This window comes from Ascidiella aspersa, chromosome 1 (assembly GCF_963924565.1).
Source record: "Ascidiella aspersa chromosome 1, kaAscAspe10.2, whole genome shotgun sequence".
NCBI classification, from domain to species: Eukaryota; Metazoa; Chordata; class Ascidiacea; order Phlebobranchia; family Ascidiidae; genus Ascidiella; species Ascidiella aspersa.
In genome coordinates this window covers 28,349,962-28,372,734 of record NC_139447.1, presented here as the reverse complement: position 1 = coordinate 28,372,734, position 22,773 = coordinate 28,349,962, and the positions used below count along the sequence as shown (strand labels likewise).

The following is a 22,773-nucleotide window of genomic DNA, read 5'->3' as shown; positions in this document are numbered from 1 at the left end:
ATTGGCATTTGTTTAGTCGAAACTAAGAAATAACACCTCGTATAAATTTTATTGGTCATTGCTCCTCAACATCCGAGGAAACTTCGCGCAACACAATAAGAAAGAAAAAGGGGTTTGACGGAAATGTGTACAGTGCAAAAATATAAATTCGGAAAAAAAGCAAAGCGTGGCTCTGATTGCAACCGACATAGTCAGTAGCACGAGCCTAATTACTGTAAAACTTTTTCATTTTGCCAAAATCATGCTTTTAATCAAATGCCGATGGCAGCAGTTCTACAGACGAGTTAGGTTCAGAGAAGAGAAGAAACTGAAAGTGGCAAACTGCAATGGCGCGACGATGCTTCAACAACGATTAAAAAGAGAAGAGAACGAGAAAGTCAACGTCAACTGCAAAGTTTCGCCTGGAAAGGCATCGAAAAAAATCCTTTACAGGTCATCTTGGCGCAGCATCTTCCGAGGCGGAGGCGGCGTCACATCCGGCCTTAACGGCACGTGAACGATAACCGGGTTCCTTTGAGTGGGCGGAGAAGGGGCGCGGTTTTCGTCCTGGGGAACAACGTCCGCAGGAAAGCCGCGCTTCCGCGAGCCGTACGTGTGGTCGTGCTGGACACTGCTGTTCAGATCTTCTTGCGTGGCCGGCGGGGCAGCTCTCAGGTCGCCGTCCTCTACCGACTTGACACTGTCGTTGCTGGCGACCTTTTCGCCGTTCAGTTTCACGGCGTTCGGGGGCAGGTTGCTGAAATCCTGGGCAAGGAAGAGATCGTTAGTTAGACGAAGTTATAAGAGATCTGCTTTAAAGTGGTAACCGCACGGATTGTCGGGAAACACAAGTGACAAGACATTTAACGAACAGCAAAGACTACAAAAGGGTTCCATTTTCAGAAATTGTTCCATTTCAGCATTTCAAAATGTAAATGTCAAAACTAATGTAAAAAGCAACTGCTGTTTAGGAAATGCGTTGAGATGCAGACAACGAAGTGTTCTTTGTTAAAATGTAAAGGTTCGCAAACGTTTTAAATAATTCAAGGGGTGGTACTGGTGGCAGACTGAATAGTTTTAATGATAAGAGAGATAACCTCGCATCAACAACTTAAAAGTCACCAGTAAGTACGTATAGGCAGTCCGCACATTGCATTCTTGCAAATAAGACCGACTGTATTTTACTCTATAAAAAATCAACAAAAACACTTACGTCGATGGTCGTTAGCGTCCGGTCATCTCTGGTTGTGAAAGTGCGTCCAAGCTTGGGAAGTGACTTGAAGTCGTTAACGGCGTTGTTCTCGTCGACTGGCCCAATGCTGGCAACCTGGTGGCCAAGTACTTTGCGATTTACGTGACCAACATTGTCGGCTGGGTTGTCCAGTATGGCGGTGCGCTCTGTAATTAACTTCTTCTCTTTCGAGTCGATACTGAATGGGCCGTAATTGGGAGCAACAAACAGCCCGATGGAAAGGAGAAGGACCTGAAAGAAGGGTCAAAGTTACAATTTGGTCCAAAATAAGCATTTGTAGTCTGAATGACATGTTAGATACATATAGAAGTGTGTCTGTTTCAGTTATCAAGGAGAGATCAAGTTAAAAACAACGGTTCTCTTTAGAGGTGGTTTTACGTGCTGTACAACAACTTACCATGACACAAGTTGTGGCCTGTGTGGTTTTACTGCTGGTGTGCTTCACCATGTCGTGGACCCTCTTTAGTTGTTCCATCAAGGTGAGGTTTTGGTTCTCCAGTTGCTTGACTTTTTTGGCCAGGGTTTCATTAAGGTTTGTGCATTGCTTCACCCTGGCTTCCAACCCATCAATGTAGGTCTTCTTTTTTTGTCTGCTTGCCAGCGCGGATTTCTAAAATAAAATATTACATGTTAGTTTTGATAGTATGAGAATGAAGAGTCACTATGTGATGAGGAAGTTTATTATCCAATCAGGAAGCAATATAAAATGCTTCCTGAGAGGTATATACTTTTTAATGCCATATGGTTGTGTACCAGCTTTATCTACCCACTGAAGATGTAATAGCATATTTAAAAACTCATATTGGGAGGAAACACAAACAAATAAATTTTATAAACAAATATAATTTAATTTTTAACCAGCCTAAAACTGTTATAAAATTTTAAGGTGTTTTCAAACATATATTTATATACAAGTTAATTTCACAATAAAAAAGTTTTTATTGCCAAGCAATAAGATTTTTTTTCATCATTAGTAAAATTACTTTATTTCTGATTTTCCTCCGGACTTTCTTTAGCACTCTCTCTTCATACTTTGTAAGTGGAAGATCAGTTGGAAGGTTAACTCCTTCCTCCGAAAGTAAGCGCTTTTCTTCATCTAATAAAAACACATATTTATATAAACAGCTTGCAATAACACAGTTTTAACAGTTATTAACAATCAATTGATCAAAATGTAGTTCTGAAATAAGGTAGTGAAAACTCCAATATAATCTATCAAAAGAAGTTTGATTGTAGAAAATGTTATGCTTACCATTGAGAATAAGTGGAGTAAAATTGGGCAATCCGGAAATGATAGTTGAATGAGATTTGTGTCTTTTAGTGTCTCTGATGCTCTCCTCGCCTGAAGAAGAAGTGGAATGTGTGTCGCAATCAAAGGATTTGATCTGGAATAAGGTGTCATCATCGAGAACACTGTCAATGTCAAAGGCCACTTGCTGCTTTTGGTCGTACTGTTGTGGTTCTTGCTGTTGCTCTGGCAGTGGACTGCTCAGAATGTTGCTGAAATCCACATCGGAGAAATCAAACACCATGTCTTTTTGGCGGATTTGGGAGGCGTTGTTCTGCGGACTGGGTGTATCGAAAGCCGACGGTTGCACTTGGAAATTAGGGGGCGATTGCAGGTCAAATCTGTCTGATTGTGGTGACCTAAGGGTAAAACACTCTTATTATCTACAACACAATACATTGGTCAACAAAAAATGTACAGATCGTAAAGTTTAAGCTCAATACACGTTTATCGAAGGACTTTGAAGGCAGATGTTTATAGTGTAAACAACAATTGAAGTCATATTTATTCTTTGGTTTACAAAATGGCAATATGCTTACCCAGAAACAGAAGAGATTCCACTATCGCTGAGGTCACAGGGTGATTGCCCAGTTAATTCGCTTTCATAGATATTTGTCTCTGGAAGTTTCTCAGTAACTTGAGTGTGATTTTCTGTGTTGCAGGCATAGTCATGGTCAGCCTTAATTGCCTGTACTTTTTGACTCTTGTTTGGTGCTGGATTAAAGTTCTGGAAAATAAAAATGTATAAAGAATAGTCAAAACTCATGTCATAATTATAATAATAAAATTTGTTGCTTATTTAAATTTTTAAACCAGTTTATCTTCTGAGAAGTTTGGGCGCTCTTTCACTATTGTACGTAAAAATTAATAAAAAATTTTTTTTCTTTAAATGCAGCATACCACAACACATATATATTGTTTGGGTTAGGGTGTGGATTAGAGTTTGGTTGAGGGTGGGTCAAGTTATTATTAATAATGAACATAATATTACTTGACCCACCCTCACCCAAACAATATGCGTTGTGGTATGCGGTATAACTTTTCACGTACAATAGTGAAAGAGCGCCGAAGTTTGTATAAGGAACTCTAAAACAAACTAAATTGCATTGCTAACTAAACAATTTAGCCGATGAAAAGAATCCTACACAGTCATCCGGGGTTTATATTGCTAACATTATTTGGGTTGAGATATGAAATATAATACAGTTTGAATTCGGATGGGTCAAGTATTATTATTATACTTATTCTCATTTATTTATTCTACCTTGGAATTTCAATTTTGACCGCTCGCTTCGTTACTGTAAAAAAGGTGGTGGGATTGTAGACCACGCTCATAATTGTGTTATCCGTTTAAACAACAATATTTTGTTTTAAGTCTTACCTCTACAGCAATAACTGGGTCAACAAAAATGCCTCCATTTGAGTCTGCATCCATGTTAAGAAATTCGTCAATGAAATCGTATTCCCCAGATGTTGTTTTTCCGGCAATTGGATCGTTCGGAAGCCGTGAAAATAAGTCCACTGTGTCGTCCATGAAATCGTTCATGCTCGTATCGCAGTCAAAAATTCCCAGGTAGGAGTTAATATCTTCTACGTTAGCCATTTTAAAATGCTAACTTGGTTGTAAAACAATACCCTGAAAATATTCTTTGTGTCCAAATAAAATCCTAGAAATTGTAACTCAAATTTTAGGAGTGCAAAATTTTCTAATGCTGACGTTGCCCAAAGTACTGTATTTGAAAAAGAAAAAAGGCAATAATCATGTGACGAGTTGCGTTGAAGCTCCAGCGAAGCACTTTTGACGTCACGCGAGCAATGATGCAATCTTTATGATCAGTCTTATATGTAGTAACGATGGCAAGGTAACTACTGAACTTTCAAGTTGGTGTACTACCGCCACCATTTTTCCGTGATACAAACTACCAAAAAATAGCGCAAAATATGGTTTACTCGAAAATGCATTTTTTTTTAAATTAACGTTTTTTATTTTAGGTCTAACCTTCATTTGCGTTAATATGCCTTTTTAATTAACACCTTTGTCTATATATGGTATCACATTCATTTTTTTATTTAGAATATAACTTTATTACAATATAATTGATTCAAAGATAAATAATCCAATAGTTTATCTACTTGTCTTTGTTTAGGGGATTTTGAGCTTATATTAAAACGTAATAATATGGTAAGTGTAGAATGATATAATCGTAGTTTAGAAATAACATTCCAAAAACTAGTAGACGTTTCAATTTCAAACAACTTACCAAAAATATTTTAATGGCACTGATTACTTATTTGTAAGACTCATTATGACAGTATAAAAATCGAAATACAACTCTTGTTTGAAAAATGCCATAACTAAAACACCTCTCGCACTTCGCATATTGTTTTACCTTTACTTTATTTTGAACATCTGCCAGTATACCAGTTTGCACTTTGTAGTGAAATGTGCACAATCAAGATATTGTCAAAGCAAATAGTGTGCACACGTCAATTACTATATTACACTTGAAAATTTCAAAAATGTTAAATTGTGGTAGGATTATTAGACTCAGATGTGCAAAAAACACAATTGCACACCGGCACACGTCAAAATTTTGGGCGCTCTTTCACTTATGTACGTGAAAAGTTATGCAAAAAACGAAACTAAATAATACCGCATACCACAACGCATATTGTTTGGGTGAGGGTGGGTCAAGTAATATTATGTTTATTATTAATAATGACCCACCCTCAACCAAACGCTAACCTGCACCCTAACCCAAACAATATGTGTTGTGGTATGCGGTATTATTAATTTTTTTTTGCATAACTTTTCACATACAATAGTGAAAGAGCGCCGTATTATTATATATATTACTTTATAATAAATGCTTAACCCCCGGATTCTCATAACCTAAAATGCACCAAACGCTAAAGCTTTTTTTGCTGCCGCTTATAAGACTCGATTGTTTACTTTGCTTGTATTGTAAATTAAAAGCTACTGGTTTTCAGTATAGTACTCCATTTTCAGCCGTGCAAAATTTGCAAATAACATTACAGCAGCGCAAATTTGGGCGGAAATGTCATTACAGCTGCGTAATTTCAAGCTGCAAATTTGTTTCCCCCGCGCAAAATCTAAAGTTTCCAATCTGGCCAGCCTACAAGTGTATGACCCATTTTTTTCAAATGTATATACTTAAATGTTATACAGTTATATCACATTATGACATGGTTGCCACTAAGTCTTTGAATCGATTTACTTATTATAACGAAAAAATGTTTTTTCAAGTCTTTAAATTATATCATGTCCAACTGAAGTTATGTGATTTGAAAGTGCCGTTATTTGTTGTATTGTGTTGTTTTCAAATTATTAAAAAAAAAAAAGCGATCGCCAGCGATCCGACTTTAAGAAGCGATTGCGAGTGATCCGATTTTGGTCTTTTCAATTGTACAATATTTTTTAAAGTCTGAATTGTTTTCCTGTATGATGACTGGGCATTTTTAAACAAGAAAGTTTGGGTTTGGCTGTACAAGATGTTAAATTACAATTCGTTTTTTGCCCTTTTTTAATTGGTAATCTGTATAAAAAAGCAAAAGGCATGCTGCTGTTAAACAGGAAAAGTTTTCAATAGACCTGCTTTGCAAACTTAATTTAACTATCACTTTATGCCTACTTTAAAATTTAAAAGTTTAAATCCTTGATTTTTCTTTTTTCACAGAACTTTTTCTGTACGGAAAATAGAAAAGTATGGATAATGAAATAGACAATAATATTTTGGCGACGACCAAAATCCTTCTTCAGGCCCTAAACGAGCATGCAAATGTCCATGATGAAGTTTTCTGTATTCTGATGCACCTTTCTCCATATATTGGAAAATATCTGCCCTTTGATCATGAATTTTCACATGCAGACAGTCAAGTTCAATTTAACAATGGTAGTGGCGATGGCCAGGAACACCAACAGACAATAAACTTTATGAAATCAATAACTTGGATTTTAGCAAATCATTATGTTGGGACCATCACCGACATTTTCTCGAAAAGTGTGGCTGTCCGAAATGATGATGTTACAGGTCTTGGAACACCATTAAGCCTGGGTAATAAAATGCTTCATTTAGTTAGTAACTGCATACAAAGAATTCAGGTTCTTGTCGGTGAAAAGCATGCTGAGGAACGGTTTAGGAGTGTTGTGTCCAGACACATGGATTACATCCGACAACTACGTCTGACCTATGACGCCAATCTCATTTCTGACTTTCCACAAACTAAAAAAGACTTCATCCAACTGTCACTTGAAGTAAAAATTCTTATAGAGGACGTTGTCCTGATCTTATCATCAGCAAAAGTGTTCAAAGAACTTTCCCTTATGAGAGAGTTCATTTTGGACACAATGCTGGAGAAAATGTCGATTGGCTTGCTCTCTGTTTGTGACTCTATTGCACACCTTCGCAACCAATATATTAAAGCCAAATCATCTCACTTAACTGATAAAAAGGTGGAGCATTTTTCCTCTGCAATAAGTCACGATGATACGTTCTTGGCCAGTTCTCAGCTTGCAGATTTTTCTGAAATCATTGGTTGCTTCTTAAATATTGAAAACCATCTCAGCAACTCAGAAACCCTCTGTATTCTTGAATACGGAAGTGGCGGAAAGCACAAGAAAAGTGTTTTAAAACGCCCACCATTCAACCTCCCTGATCTTATACAATCAAGTCAGCACTCATCAGTACAGCGATCACCTTCCTCTATTAGGCAATGGAGTTGGTATGAAGCTTTAAGAGATATTGTTCCTTTTTTGTCAGCAAGCTGTGGCCATTTTTTGCAGGAAGTCACCCAGGCAGAATTAGAGGAGGCTAGAGAACTGTATAAGACCTCACATGACTTTAAAATGACTGCTTCTGCTTCAAGTACACTTTCACTGTTCTGTAATCCATTGATGTCTATAAAATGCATTAATGTTACTTTAAGTCAAATCATAAACTTACTTCCCTTTGCAGTTTTGGGTGCACAAAATAAACATATGGTGAAGCTTCAGTCTGACTTCTTGGATTCAGTAAACCAAAGTTTAAAAAAATTTAAACTATTTTTAACCACTGTTATTGAGGATGTGCCGGAAAGAGTTCCTCCAGACGGCCTTGTCTCCGTTCTTGCTTCGGTAAGTGACATAGTAAATGTTCTCAGCTACTGTGCAACGCAGATGCAACGAGACAACCGCCTTCCCTTTCATGGAGTTTTGCAGCTTTACAGTTCTCTTTATAACCAGGTGCTTGAAACTGTAATACAATACCACAAATCAAAAATATGTACCCAAGTGCTCCATGATGCTGACAGCCATCATTGGGCTGATCTGCGAGCCTTTTCAGAGGGTGAGCGCTGTTCATTTTCCATTGAACTGTGGAACAACTACCTTGTGGGTTTAGCTGATGATCTGTGCTTAAAACTACAATCTCACCTTGTAAGGGATATCATGCTTCAAGTTGTTTGTGATTCAGTCAGTGTTCTTTCTGATCGATATTGCAATTGTAAGCCATCATACAACCGCAGCAAGCAAATTTGGCAGGATGTGTATTGTTTGTTACTCTCTTATTACAACATCATGTGGCTGCTCACTTCCAAACCAGCTGAGCTATGTCCTATTTCAAGTAGTGACTTCTACATTAAACCAAATAAAAAGTTTATGAAGATACATGCTGCTTTAAGAGATTTGTTCTTAAGTGGTCTGTTTTTATCTGCACCTCTTGAGGAACTTTACAATACAGTAGAGCAATATGACGTGGATGACTTAGGAAGAATGAAAGGTATACAGTGGATGTCTCAGTTAAACCCCAGTTTCTTTCCCTATGAGTGGGATGGAACAATAAACTCACTTTCAGACAAAATTGAAACTCTAATGTGTATAAAAAGCATGAAGTATCACAAAGATGATTTACCGTCTACAACAATGCATGTCCTCTTAAATAGAGGAGGTTTCTTTATTCAGCAGTTAGTATCTGGAAAAATTAAATTGAAAACTGAGAACATTTGTTTTCTCCAAAAGAAATTATTAGAAATTATATCGCACACGCCTATTCTTCCCACTGTTCTACTTGAATGTGTGAAATCCAGCCATTCATACACAGTTTCATCCTTTAGTGACCTGTCTTTTTTAAATCATGATTACAATCAGGATTTGCTGCCTTGGCAAAGTTACCTTAAACAGGAATTGCAGTCTCCTATCATCTATGCATTAAAATCTTTTTTTGAGTTCTTGACTTCTCATGCATGGACCAGTTTGGGACATGCTATTATTCTTGAATTGCCACCGGAGTTTAGATCAATGATTCCCAACAGCCAGGTTGATGACAAAGGGGCTCTTCAGCATATTGGGTTATGTATGGTTTTGAAGTCTCTTCAAGCAATGGCATACATTATACCAATGAATCTGATTCAGTTCTTTATTAGTGCAAAGGAGTTAATTGCGTCTTCTGAGGAAAGCCAGGCACTGCAGTGCAATTCATATTTTGCACATTTTCTTCTTCATTTTGCCAGGTCAGCTATGTTAGATTTTAAGTATTGGTCAGACCAGATGAATGTTGAAATTGCTGATAATATTGGAGATGAACTCACTCACCTAGCAAACTTACTGATCAATATCAACCAATTTGAAAGAATGATCAATGATGAATACACTATAGCTGGAATCTGTATATCAGACGCAATAACTTCATTTAAGCAAACCTTACTTGACATTTCTGCATCAAAGAACTTAGTTCAAGACTCTTTTGAAAAACTTAAACCAGATTTTGATTTTAGCTTCTATGACATCAGCAAGGATTCTGTCAGTGGCCTGGGTGAATTGCTGTCTCTAAACTATGAACACATTGCTCACCAATGGAATATCAATTTAAACATGCCTAAAGGTTAGTGGAATTTTCCCATTATATTGTAGTACTATGCTAAGTAATTAAAAGTCTATGATAATCGAGTTGGACAAAACTAAAAATGTTTTTATATTTATTTGTTTTCTAGAAAGTTGTTCCAGTTCTCAGGGTCCCGGTCTGGAACTGTCTATTCAATTTAATCATTCTGCAATTGCAAATTTGAAAGTTGACTGGGAAGGTCTTTTAATGCACTGTTTCATGACTTTGAATAGACAGACCATAAGGTGCTTCATAAAAAACCGATGTGATATGCAGGAAAATGCCCACCTAAATGATGAAGAAAAAGATTGGGTTGATTTTATTGCCTCAAATTTTCAGAAAATCTGAAACAAAACTTTAGATTTTACTTCAGTGCTTTTTTGTAAGTTAATCTTTAAACTGGTTTTGTTTAGAGTAAACACTGTTTATGTGTATTTTTTCCATTCAATTATGTCTGTATTTTCAGCAAATGGATTTACTTGTAACTGTTTTATATGTATTTTTTTATGTTTATAATTTTTATTTTTTATACTTTACAGTTCATATTTATAGATTTGGGTTTCATTTATATTTTGTATTTATACTGCAAATGTTGTATTATTATTATTGTGCATAATCACAGCTTATTTTCTTGCACTTATTGCCGTTGTAATAACTACACATAGCACACTGTTTTAGATTTATTTTAATACAACTGTCTGTAATCTATATATAAATGAGGAGCTAACTTAGTCGTTCAGTCCAGGTTTTTGCTTCTGGAGTGCTTCAATGAACTTGCCTGTGACTTGGAGTCAATCGCTTACCGAACAAAAGGAGGCAACATCTGTTTTACGCCCTTTTTTCCACGAGCGCGCGAGACTTCAGCGACTTCCCTGTCTGTAAGCGTTGGATCTTAAACAGCACCAAAAATGAACACACAGTCAGACCTACAAAGCAATATTTAATGCAGAATATAATCTGTATTAACATAACAGTAAGACCAACCACGCAACGAAGCCACACACGTAGTAGTAATATTTACGATAAGACATAAAATCGTATGAATAAAACTGTCAGGAAGTTCTAACTTCTTCGGAAAACGGCCTAAATGGACAAAACAACGCCATCAACGAAAAGGAGAGCCGCTGGGGCACTGCTGTTTTAAAAAAGAATTATTTGACCCTGTTTGGATTAAAAGGCCAGATTGGAAATTTTGGAATTTACGCGGGTGAAACGATTTTGCAGCTTGAAATTGCGCGGCTGTAATAACCTTTCCACCCAAATTTGCGCAGCTGTAATAACAGTATTTGTAAAATCTGTATAGCTGAAAATGGAGTAGGCTATCGTACTATGCTGAAAAACCTTAGGTTTTGCGCGTTTGAGCGATTTTTTGCGGCTGGCCGCATTTTGCGCTGATTTTACATAAAATGCGCGGCCGAGCGTGATACTCCAATAAATCCCCCGCGCTGACCTTACCTTGGATAATGGGTGGGGTTAGGATAAGAATTATACGAAGAGTTGGTGTGGAATTATAAGCTTCGATTGTATAAGCCCTTTTTTGTCAATTTAGGTATTTTTTTCGACGGGTTCAAGACCAGGGAGTCGATCCGTTTGACTTTTCCGGTTCAGGTTCGCTTCGGGTTTAAGGATTTTTTCGGAATCCGGTTTCGGTTTCGGTTTCGAGCATTTTAAAAGTTCCGGTTCAGCTCCGGTTCAACCATCGTTATTTCAAAACCGGTTCATAAAGTTCCGGTTCGGATACAATATAATTTGCGTTAAATCTTAAAACGTAGGTCGACAAATGTAGAGAATAATCTTTTAATTGTAAGTAATTTAATCTAAGTTACGTGTCGTATTAAATAAACAGCAACTTATTATAGAAATAACTTGAAAATAAAAAAATCAACGTTTTATTTATTCAATATTTACATTTTTTTCATAAAATTTCAAACATGGCGTAAGTTAATGTAAAATATAAAGTTGTGACGTCATGCTGGAGCGAACCGTTATATTTACATGTTCGGGTTAAGGTTCAGGGACTTTTAAAATATTCGGTTCAGTTCCGGTTCGGCTCCTTATGATCTTACAAAAACCGGTTCAGGTTTGGTTACGGTTCGGAAAAAATTGACCCAAAACCGGTTCATAAAGTTCCGGTTCGGTTCCGGTTCGACTGCCTGTTCAAGACTTAGCCTACTCCTAATTAGACGTTATTACGATTATTAGGTATTATTCCTATTTTGGTCTTATTGCGCAAAAAATTTCCAAACATAGTTAGCACAATTATCCGCGTGGCCGTAAAAATCAATTTATTTCGGCGATGATCGCGTTTATTGCAGCGGTTTTAACATAAAGCAGTTTTTAAACGGATTACGTTTTTTTACGTTGGACATAGTTTTGCTTGACCTTAATCAAATGGTCGCGAAGTCAAGACTTGTATGCATATTTTTTTAAAAACGTTGAATTATCAAACAGTGATGACAATATTTTCGGATTACTTTAGAAAAAAGAATATTTTTTACGCTGAAATGCTGCATACTTGCGGCTAGCAAACTACTCTGAAATTATCTTGAATTTCTATTTACTAAACTTTCTATTTTTAGTATATACCCTATATACGTGCATGAACGTTTTCGTGAGCGCCTGTTATTAAACCTAACTGAGAGCACGGAAACCTAGAATTAGATAAATTTCAAAAAAATAGATCTAGGAGAATAAACCTATAGCACTGGAAGCCCTGTATTGCATTCCAGCTTCTTCCCGCCAAAGTTCTTTAGCGTGTAATAGCTTACTTACCCAAAACGACGCCAGTGACACTTGGCTTTCGATATATCGCCGTGTTACAATGAAAAAAAACGACTGGTTTCGATAATGTACATAAACAGCAAGGCATATCATAAATGTAGATAGCAGAATACGAAGTGCTATTATAGCTTTTATTGTTTATTTTATCGCAGAAGGTAGAGTAGAGGGGACGCAAGTAAGACCAGTGAAAATTAGGTCTAGTCAAAGCGGTCTCATTTGAAGACAGTAGATACAGAGCATATAAGCAGACACAAAAAGACGGCGATATATAGAATACCACAGGAATATCGTTTGGCAGATAAAGTTACCGCAAGGTAGAGGCAAAGAGTCGATACAGTAGGATTATAGACCAGCGCCTTTTTGGCATATATATCGCAGAATTTTCGTCAACACAAAGCGTTTGGCGGGATTCTTTCGGGATGTATATAGAATGCAGTCGGCCTGCAGTGAACATTAGCGATCATGCCCTCTTCGTACAAGACCTATGTTTTTTGCGCTTATGTTGGTTGATCACTTGGGGAAATTGAGCTAGCTTTCTACAATGGTATTGGTGAACAGAACTTAAAAAGAAGATGCACTGATCTAACATAGACAAACCTGTTTATTTATTAGAAAGACAATTAAATATTGGCAATAACGTCGCCTTTAACACAATGGGCGTTTTAAATTGTCATATGCCGTTAGTTGCGTATTCATTATGGACATGGATGAGTGATTCCGTTCAACCTCTTTCGGCCTTGTGACTTTGCTTTACTAACAAAACAAACCAGTCGCTGAAATGATGACTTGACAGTTGAGAAGGTTTTCAGATACGCTTACTTGGTGTAACTGACACTAATGTGTTTATATTTTTTTACGCTAGTTATGAACAACAAATCAATGTTTTCATAATATAATTATGGGTTATCTTGACCTAATGTTAAATTGGTAATAATTAGTTTGCCTAGAAGATTTTACGTTTGCATGCCATGGAAAATGCGGCTGGAAACCCGCGCCGCGGAATTCACGTCACTGCCTCAGATTTGCTGTGCAAAAATGGTTGTGGATTTTATGGAAACTCACAGTGGAAGGTAATGTCTTAAAACCCAGCAGGACAATGCAGGGATGTTGTGTTTGGTTTTTACTTATCAAATAATAAACGAGTTTTGTTTCATGTGGATATATTTGGGCGCTCTTTCACTATTGTACGTGAAAAGTTATGCAAAACTTTTCGAAAAGCTATGCAAAAAAAATAATAATACCGCATACCACAACGCATATTGTTTGGGTTAGGGTGCGCGTTAGCGTTTGGGTGAGGGTGGGTCAAGTAATATTATGTTTATTATTAATAATAACTTGACCCACCCTCAACCAAACGCCAACCCGCACCCTAACCCAAACAATATGTGTTGTGGTATGCGGCATTTGAAGAAAAAAAAAATTTTATTAATTTTTACGTACAATAGTGAAAGAGCGCCTATATTTGTCCGGATTGCTCTTTAATACTTAAGAGTTAGGGTTAGCCTTGGGTTCGGGTGGTTTTAGTTTTAAATTTAATTTCCTGAGATTTGCATAATTTCCATGCATTATTCCAAAACCGACTTAAATCACTTTATCCTTTAAATAGCCTTTACCTATTTGGCTTTTTCTGGATCATTGTTTTAGACTTGCACCATGTCATTGATTATATGTCCATTTGAACTTCTTGATCAAGGTAAATAGCCCCTTACTTTATAATATATTGGATATTTAAGCCAATATTTTCAATTTTGCCATAATACCCTAGTCTGCATTTCATGGAAACTTTTTGGCAGATATTATGGGTGTAAAGCCTTATTTTTTTAGGTGTGCAATTAAACAATCAAGGTTATTTGGACATATGAGTTTGACAGACTGGCTTATGTCAGGTAGTATCTATTGAACTGGTGATAATTAATGATTTAAATTTTGTAGGGCTACTGTTCTAAATGTTGGCGGGATGTCTATCAGCAAGAGCTGCAGCAGCAAATCGACTTGGATCACGAGTATGCCAAAAAGCTTCAGGAACAGGAAAACAAAGCGGCCCATGTAACTCCCAGCCTATCATCACCCACTGTACAACATCACCCACAAACACCTCAACACCCTCGCCCTCAACACAATGTTGAATCGACACCACCAGTTGCTAGTTCATCTGGACTTTCACGGTAGAAATATGTTATGCACTAATTGCAAAGCAAGATATGTGTATGCATGAGTTGACAAAAATCCTACAGGATTCACATTATCCAGTGCTGGGTAAAACAAAACAACATGCATTTAAATTTACAAACAATATTTTTTTATTTTTGCCTGTTCCTTTAATTAGCTTACTTCGGTGTATTTAATAGTGTGGAAATTTTTTAATGGTGCTTACAGTTCCTCTTTGCGACGACCGAAAAATCTGCAGTTCTGTAAACAAGTCGTTTTGAATAACTTAAGTCCCAGTCAAGTCGTTTGAGAAATAACTTTAGTCCAAGTCAAGTATTTGGCAAAAATAACAAGTTAAGTCCCAGTCAAGTCATTATAAGTACAACTCAATTTCAAGTCATGTCATTGACATAAAAGTTAACTGTTAAACTATTAAAATTGGTAAACTTGTTCAATTATAAGCAACAATTTAACTAAAAAATGACACAACTGCAATATACAGCAATAAAAGTGTTTAATGTACAAAACCTGAGATAAATTTTAATGAAAAATCTTATTTAATCCAAAGTTATTTGACAAAATGACTCCAGTCCAAGTCAAGTCATTTATCCAAAAGACCTAAGTCAAGTCAAGTTATTTGAAAACAGTAACTTAATGGCACTTAAGTCAAGTATTGACTTTCTGTTTTCAGCTCATTTACCAGATTTGAGGAGAAACGCGGGGTAACAAAGGGATTTCGCAGTCGGACTTTAAAGAATTTTTTTTCACCCACACAAGACTCCAATTCCTCACCCACTGCATCACAGCCCACAAAGTCACCAATTTCTTCCAAATCAAGCAATGACTTAAGTAAGCCATATTTAATTCTCTTCTTAAAGTAAAATGTTATTTTTAAAAAATTGCAGGTTTGCTGTAATATGTGAGGTGAAGTGAGGTTTTTTTACTTGTTCATGCAGTGGTTTGAAGTAGAAGAGTTCTGGTTATTTTGAGTTTGATAGTGTTAGTATTGTTGTATAATTTTGACAAACAAACCTACTTTATCTATGTCCCCTACTAAAACATTTAGATTAATCCAAGGGTTTTAGAATATTAAAACTAAACTTAAGAAGTGGTTTTCCCTCAATTGCTTTCACACCTGCGCTGCTACCATTTATAAAATTGAATTTGGTATATATTGCTTGATTGTCTACTATCTTTTTCACACACATTGACAGAGCCCCAAGTGGCATATCGGCAGCAAAGCTACGAAAGTAAAAGAGCTCATACAGATTTCCTGGAATTCATCAGAGCATTCAAAGAACCGGCTGCAAAGGATGTGTGGAAGCAATGCAAGAATTTTATTGAAAAAATTTCAGACAGTGAGGTATGTTTTACGCCTCGCTACACACTTTATGCAAATTGGTTTGTATTTTTTGCATACAAGAAATATGTTTGACCCGGGAGTTTAAGTAATGTGGCGGCATTAAATTAATCACAACACTTAATATTTGTCATATTTTTAAACTTATATATATACTTTGTCATTGTGCCATAACAAGATATAATTTTAATAATGAAATTTTATATACAAAATTATCCTTTTTTTTGCAATCGCTATTTTTTTCCCTTTTTTAACCTTCTTTTGCTCATAAATGTACTGTATTTTATGTTTTAGTATGGCAACTTAACTTTGTTTTTAGGTGCTACGGAACAGCAATAGATGCGAACTGTTGCTGTTATATAGACCTAGACTTTTTTACTTTTCCCTGAAAATTTTATTATGCACCTTTATACCTCTGTGACAATAAATTGTACTTGAGCATGTATCTAAGTTTATCCTCAAGCTCAAGCAAATTTAAAAAATTGTTTGATAGTTTTAGCCGAAATTGTCACAGCTTGGTTTCATAGTAAAATGCTTGTACCTTCTGTTTAGAACGGTTCAATTGATGATCAATCAGTGATGGTGCAAGACTTCTACCAGGCAATGAGCGACCGACTAATATCCCACCCAGTTTTTAAATCCTACACTTCAGAGGTGGACCAAGAGAGGATCATGGACAACATCGAAAAGTTTCTCATGACTAGGCTCTACCGCAAAGTGTTTTGCAGCGATCAGACAGACGATGAGACTGAAGATCTCAAAGTTCAGGTAGAATCTTATGTTTAGATTTTTTAAGCGAAGGATTATGATCCATTAATATAATGACAATTAGAGTTTTGTTAACATTTAAAATTCTTGAAAAAATGGTTATAGACTTCAAATTTATAAATACTATACACAACAAAAACCGTACTTGGAATAAATAAAGCCCTACTTTTTTTTTCTGTAATGTTGTGGTAAAGTTACTTAGCAAAGCTGGTGTTTATCAGTTTAAGTTCTGTTTGGTGTTGGTAATCAATTTGTGGCAACCTGTGACTAACCCCATAAGGCCACTTGGCACAAAATTACCTATTGCCATGGTCGTTATCTGCCTACTAAAATAGTTTTATGTTGATGCACATCTGTCTGTGTTATTTGTAGTCAGAGTGAAACTAGTTGCGTTTACCACCTGAATACATTTATAAATATTAGCATTGGTACATAGGATATTATGCTGATGTTAGATTTCAACTGCGACCAAAAACACATTGATTTTATGAAAAAATTAAAGATTAAACAAAATTCTGCCTATTTATAAAACTGACTTTACAAAAATCATTGTATGATAATTAATATGGCCATTACATTGGTGATGTCTGCTTTAAACATAGTAAGCAATTTGGGTTCACAGAGTACATACCACATTTAGTTAAATAAATACCTTATTTCTTTAGGTCAAATTGGTGGATCTGAATTCAATGCTTTTGTATTACAACATTGTTTTTTTGTAGACTCGAATTCGAAACTTGCACTGGATCACTGCTGCAATGCTAGATGCAAATATAAATGAAGACAAGCCCATGGTTACTGAATGCACCGATGTGGCCATAACAGGTTCGTACAACATCATAATTAATTGTCGCATCCTTTTGACAATTGTGGGAAGTTGTGACGTGCACTTAGTTAATGTAGTAATGCCTTTGCTGCTTAAAATGTGTAATTTGTATCCACTATAATAATTATAACATGAAAGCCAATTGTGATTGAAATCTCATAGCTTGTAATAGTATGCTAAACTTGTTTATTATGATAGAAATAAGTTTTTTAAAGTAACAAAATATAAACGAATACAAATCTCAACTTACTAATATGTACGTTTTTGCCGTGCCAGCTGTCTGGAATAAATATATATATAATTTAGGTGGTGTTAACTGTTAACCAAATTTCTGTCATTCTAAACACAGGCGAGAATATGCTTTTATTTTTCAGCTATAATTGAAATGGATTCCAAGCGTGCACCGCAGGACAAATTGGCCTGTATTACACGCTGCAGTAAAAGTATATTTGAGGCAATTAAACACACTCAGGTATGTTCCCATGGATTTTATGAACTCACATTTGCACAAAACATTTATTACTGATGTGTATGTATGGTTTTATTGTACTAAATATTATACACACCCTGAATACTAAGAAGTTAATACATATACTTCAAACAGCTTGTTTTTTATTGGATACCGACTGTAAATCATTTGTGAGACTTTCAACGTTCTTCCATCAGCATTTTTAATATTTTTCTATAAAAAAAAATTAAGGCATGTCTTGCTAACTGAGGGGAATCTCAGTTCACAAAAGTGAAACTAATATACAGAGTCCAAACTTACAATGTTTGTTTAAACAATGAATCTCAAGCTGTGTACCAATCGCTTATACCTTGGTGATTTCTGCTGCGGAAAGCACATTCGCTATAATTTTGTATGATTGATTACCAAAACCAACAAATTCAAATATATTGTGATATACAGTCCCTGATCTAGTCTTCGTGATATTTAACCTTAAGATCTTAGCCGTTGGGGTTTCTCATGTTAACTGACCTATGGTTGATGTTTTGGCGTAAAAGTTTAACCAATTGCTAGCCATGCTATTCGCTGTGCGCTATTCAAGATGGCTTCCAATTGTTTAAGGGTGATGGGTCGGCCGCGAGTGCCGATGACTTCCTGCCTGCTCTTATATACATCACCCTGAAAGCAAATCCACCTCTACTCAAGTCCAACATTCGTTACATCACCAGGTTTTCGAATCCGACCCGGATTATGTCCGGCGAGGACGCATACTATTTCACCAACCTTGTAAGTTGTTTGCTTGCCCCAGGAAATGTACAACTTACCTTTATCTTTTTTGTTAAGATTTGCGTTCACATAAGGAATACTTGAACTAGCTTCTAAACTAAATAGTTATTCTTTTCGGCTACTGTGTTTAATTACCTGAATCAACAAAACATTCGGATGGAGAACTTAAAAGCCTATTTCTTGCCAAAATATACCATATTTATGATTGAAATAATATTCAAAACGGTACGCTCTATATGTTACAACACTCCTTTCCTTGACATATATTTTGCAAAAGTAACTGAAAAGCCACGAAAGATACCTTAAGGTACGCCAATGAAAATCTGCAATGACTGTCAGAATAAATGGTTGTAAAAAAACGTCAATCCAAATTCGTTTCCAATTAATTTGAAAATCCAGCTTTTTACATCAAACGCCAGCAGAGATAATTTATAAACATAAACAAATCTTCTTTGACCATACAAGTACGGTGAACACAAACATATTTTCGCATTGTTTCCAGTGTTGCGCGGTTTCGTTCATCGAGAACAGCGAAAACGGTCTGAACGCCTCGAGTCTTTCGCTCACCCAAACCCAGTTCGACGCCTACATGAACGGGGAAGTCCCGGCTGGGAGCGCGGACCCCGAACCCATGGAAAAGAAGATGTGCCCCGGCTTGAAACTGATGTACCAGAACCTTAATGACCTGGCTTCGCTGCACGAAAGGTAACCGATGACACGGTGTAAAACAGGCCTTACAGGCAATTAAATTATATATTATGTATAAAATTACTTACCTTGCGTTAGGTGTTATTTGCCACGCACACGGATTAGCACAAATAAACAAACTGTCGAACGCAAAACAACTTGCAGCCCCAACTTGTCTGGCATAGCGGGGGGCCCTTCAAGGCAGCTGTGCTGTTAAGACTTTTTGCATTTACGGGTAGATAAGATACAGTGTAATAACCAAAATTAAATATCGTATTGAAAAAGATAACACGCTTCAGTGAATAACAATGTTTTTAAAAAAGAATAAGAACCAAAATTACCTTTCGAATAAACAATCTGCCTAAGATATTAATAGGAAAAGCGAAAATTTAATTAGTTATAAACAGTTACTTATGTCACATAGCCGAAACGCAATAATTAGTTACTCATGGTGGGTGATTTTTTGCTAACATTTCGGTAATCCACAATTGCTAGAAGGACGGATTATAGCGTTTCGGCTTTGTTTGTTTACTGCAAATGTATACTCTTAAGGTATTTCATTTATAACTTATATAGAACTAGGGCTAGCGAAGGGGTGCCAACCAGGCAGACCAGGAGCCGCATTTTTTACTTTGTTCACCACAAAATGACTCCGTTTCTTACTCACACACAGAGGTGGATCTAGATTTCAATTTTCTGAAAACACGTCACAATGTGTCATGCTTTCTGATCCCGATTTAACTGGTGGGCGAATGTGGAACTGATATTAGGTCGAAATACATTCAAGTAGATGGGTCAATGCGAATTAGATTTACAAAACTTTTTTTAGAATTAACATTCCCAAAATAGTGGCATATAAATGTTTGATTTGCCGCATGACTAAACTCAGCACAGCAATAACGTAAAAGAATCGCGAAGCGCAAGATAGCATACAGACGTTGGGCCGTATTAGTTACAAATACTGTACATAGTTTCATACTGCGCTATATGGCCACATAAAAAATTTAAACATTTTTTTTCCTTTCGGGCTTGGCTTATCGATACCACAGTATTTTCAATAGAATTATTATAAAATGTGTTTAAGATCCTTTAAAGGCAAATGAGGCGCTAATAGTTTTCATTTACGTAGTAAAAATATTTATTCCACAATGCACATAACTTTCTAAAATGTAGCCTTGATTTTACAAACAGTTTTACGATCTCACTTGAAACCGATAGTAAAAATTAGTTCATAACTTAGGGCTTAGGCAAACGAAATAGACACTGTAGTGTACAGTGTACACGTGCATTTTAAAAACGTAAATACAAGATTAACGCAAGACACAGGTCGACCACACGTGCTAGGGTGTAAACGTTTGTCGAAAAATAGCAAAATAAAGTTCTGTAAATGTACTATTTATTGTTTTTTTTTACAAAAATATATTTACTACTTCTTGGTTTTATTTTTAATTGGATGGAAACGATGCGAAATAGCACCGCTAATGCGTCGCTTATATTTACCATAAAGCTGTTAGCCCTCGTCTTGGTAAACCAGACGCCTAATCTACATATCTTGTCCAAGAACGGATCGTCTTTACAAAGAGGCAATGGAGATGCGACAAGGGATCGAACGCCACTCGGATCACATCAAAAACCAAGTCGACAAAGTGCTCAGCCGAAAGATACCCGACTTCGAGTACCCGCTCCTCAGCGACGGTGGGTCTGTGACGTCACAATCCTCCTCCTCCTCGTTGGAACAACGAGAGATGGAGGACTTTGCTCCTTCCTCCAAACACCATAGCAACCAGTCCGTAAAGCGCGAAAGCCCGAGAAAACGCGCGGACAGCAATGGACAGTCGGCGTTGGACGATGACCTTTCACCTAATGAGATGCTACCAGCCCCACTCTTGCCAACGGTGCTTCCCCACGATCAGTGATAGATAGATTTGTAGCTGGATGCAGGAGCTTTAGACTATAGGTCGCCAGCGGTATAAAGGGCGCTTTTCGACGAGTAGAAAATTACAACATGGATGGGTAAAAGTAATTTTAAAAACCGTTACAACGCATTAGTAACATCTGCTTAATTCCCTTGGGTGTCGTGCTCCGAGGCGAAATTATAACGTTCTGAGGATTGTCTTTCTGTTAAGTTGGTACTACTCTTTCTTTTTGATTTGAATCTCAACTTGTTTTATTTAATTTTAAAGGACTTTATTACCTATTCGTTTTCTTGATATTTTGTTCTTCTTAGGGTGTTAAGAAAACATTATGTTAGGTAATTAGATGGACATAGCGCATTTGTGTTGTGGAAAACTGATTGCGAAGAAATATTATTTCCGTTTTTTTTTTTGTTCACAATTTAGCACTTTTCCATGCAACATCCTCAAAACAAAAACCTTTTATTTAAGTTTCTTTTATTTGTTTGCATTAAAGTCTACAGTACAGTCTACCAGCACCAGGTGCACCAAGTTGCGTCAATTCAGGCAATCGCGATTAGGTTTCAAGTTGTAGTTAGTTTCATTTATTTTGTGCTTTCTGTTTAATTTCCCGTTCAGGTCATTCGTTGGTCAGAATGGACGCGCTTTTACAGCACTTGTCGTCAATAACTGATTACCACTGCGCCCGAAGCGCAATTGAAATGCAGATGGGCAAAGGAGAAAGATCACAAGGCATTTTTCATATAGGGTTACTCTAAGCTCATTGGTAACTTACGGAAAACATTACACATAGTTTTCTTTCAAACAGTTTATACATTTTCAAACTTTTGTTAAGTTTATATGCGCATAAATATCATTGGTACAAACGTTTTAAAATTTTAGTATGGCATAATTAAAAAGCCCAAGAAGACTAAAATAATGAATTAAGTTGTTATTCCTTTGATTGCATAACAACATATATATAAAATCCAGGTAACCGTCATAATTTATTGCTGGTGCTTCCAACTTTCTACTAGTCTATATACTGCATGGAAAATTTTCTAATCGTCAACTTTCTTAAATTAAACTACCCTGACAAAAGTAGACCGTCCAAGGCTAAAATAGGTCTAGTAACCTTTGGTTTTGCGTTAAACATCAGTGTCGGGTTTGTGTTTACAATTGTTAGCCTTCTCGCATATTTTCGTTTTATTGATATTAACTAACGTATTTTGCTGATTTGTTCAACTTGGTGCTGTGAACGTTAAAATGTCGCGTATTTCATCGAATGACGCGTATATTTGGCTTGAACCAATCTGACATACAGCAAAACTAATTTTGTTGTTTCTCTAACAGTCGCGTGTTCAATGCACTGCAAAAAGTGGATAACGTAGAATCAGTTACAGTTCCCGAACACACTTGTCTAAATATACCTATGATTCTGTGAGTTTGGGCGCATTTAACTTGTTATGACAGACAAAACTCGTTTTAATCGCGCTTTTATGGTTTAGGTTCGTAACTGATAACTTCTACTACTGTATTGCTATTCATTTTTCTAATATGTTTTAAGTTTGTGTGGCCACATCTATCCGTTATTAATGTATGCATTTTGCATCAGCCAGTTTAATCTACTTTAACAATTTGTTCAAGGCCGCCACATGAGTGTATTTAAAATGTAGACGT

The 22,773-nt window shown here is 36.4% G+C and overlaps 3 protein-coding genes across 4 annotated transcripts; 2 read left to right on the top strand and 1 right to left on the bottom strand.

The window, feature by feature from the left end:
- Nucleotides 1-32: 32 nt before the first annotated feature.
- On the bottom strand, nt 33-4,235 carry LOC146169265 (uncharacterized). Its single transcript, XM_083388922.1, has 7 exons — nt 3,901-4,235; nt 3,059-3,246; nt 2,484-2,878; nt 2,215-2,327; nt 1,629-1,841; nt 1,193-1,462; nt 33-744 (listed from the first exon to the last, which is right to left on the bottom strand). The coding sequence occupies exons 1-7, from the start codon at nt 4,120-4,122 to the stop codon at nt 427-429; spliced, it is 1,719 nt and encodes a 572-aa protein (XP_083245048.1). The 5' UTR covers nt 4,123-4,235; the 3' UTR covers nt 33-426.
- Nucleotides 4,236-6,226: 1,991 nt separating this feature from the next.
- Nucleotides 6,227-10,059, top strand: LOC146169264 (uncharacterized). Of its 2 annotated transcripts, XM_083388990.1 has the most exons (3): nt 6,227-9,026; nt 9,291-9,397; nt 9,507-10,059. In XM_083388990.1, the coding sequence occupies exons 1-3, from the start codon at nt 6,247-6,249 to the stop codon at nt 9,743-9,745; spliced, it is 3,126 nt and encodes a 1,041-aa protein (XP_083245116.1). In that variant the 5' UTR covers nt 6,227-6,246; the 3' UTR covers nt 9,746-10,059. The 2 variants fall into 2 exon arrangements, with proteins under 2 accessions (XP_083245116.1, XP_083245115.1); XM_083388989.1 differs by having other exon boundaries at nt 6,227-9,397.
- Nucleotides 10,060-13,047: 2,988 nt separating this feature from the next.
- On the top strand, nt 13,048-22,682 carry LOC146169263 (rab5 GDP/GTP exchange factor-like). The gene is made up of 10 exons (XM_083391350.1): nt 13,048-13,248; nt 14,111-14,343; nt 15,018-15,175; nt 15,541-15,689; nt 16,239-16,454; nt 17,177-17,279; nt 17,655-17,752; nt 18,350-18,514; nt 19,017-19,219; nt 20,763-22,682. The coding sequence occupies exons 1-10, from the start codon at nt 13,147-13,149 to the stop codon at nt 21,115-21,117; spliced, it is 1,782 nt and encodes a 593-aa protein (XP_083247476.1). The 5' UTR covers nt 13,048-13,146; the 3' UTR covers nt 21,118-22,682.
- Nucleotides 22,683-22,773: the final 91 nt, after the last annotated feature.

Coding starts and splice junctions, on each gene's coding strand:
- LOC146169265 (XM_083388922.1), bottom strand. CDS start 4,122: ATGGCTAACGTAGAAGATATTAACTCCTACCTGGGAATTTTTGACTGC. Junction 3,247..3,900: donor ACCCAGTTATTGCTGTAGAG/GTAAGACTTAAA, acceptor TTTATTTTCCAG/AACTTTAATCCAGCACCAAA. Junction 1,842..2,214: donor GGAGGAAAATCAGAAATAAA/GTAATTTTACTA, acceptor ATTTTATTTTAG/AAATCCGCGCTGGCAAGCAG.
- LOC146169264 (XM_083388989.1), top strand. CDS start 6,247: ATGGATAATGAAATAGACAATAATATTTTGGCGACGACCAAAATCCTT. Junction 9,398..9,506: donor CAATTTAAACATGCCTAAAG/GTTAGTGGAATT, acceptor TTTGTTTTCTAG/AAAGTTGTTCCAGTTCTCAG.
- LOC146169263 (XM_083391350.1), top strand. CDS start 13,147: ATGGAAAATGCGGCTGGAAACCCGCGCCGCGGAATTCACGTCACTGCC. Junction 13,249..14,110: donor ATGGAAACTCACAGTGGAAG/GTAATGTCTTAA, acceptor TAAATTTTGTAG/GGCTACTGTTCTAAATGTTG. Junction 17,280..17,654: donor CACCGATGTGGCCATAACAG/GTTCGTACAACA, acceptor TTTATTTTTCAG/CTATAATTGAAATGGATTCC.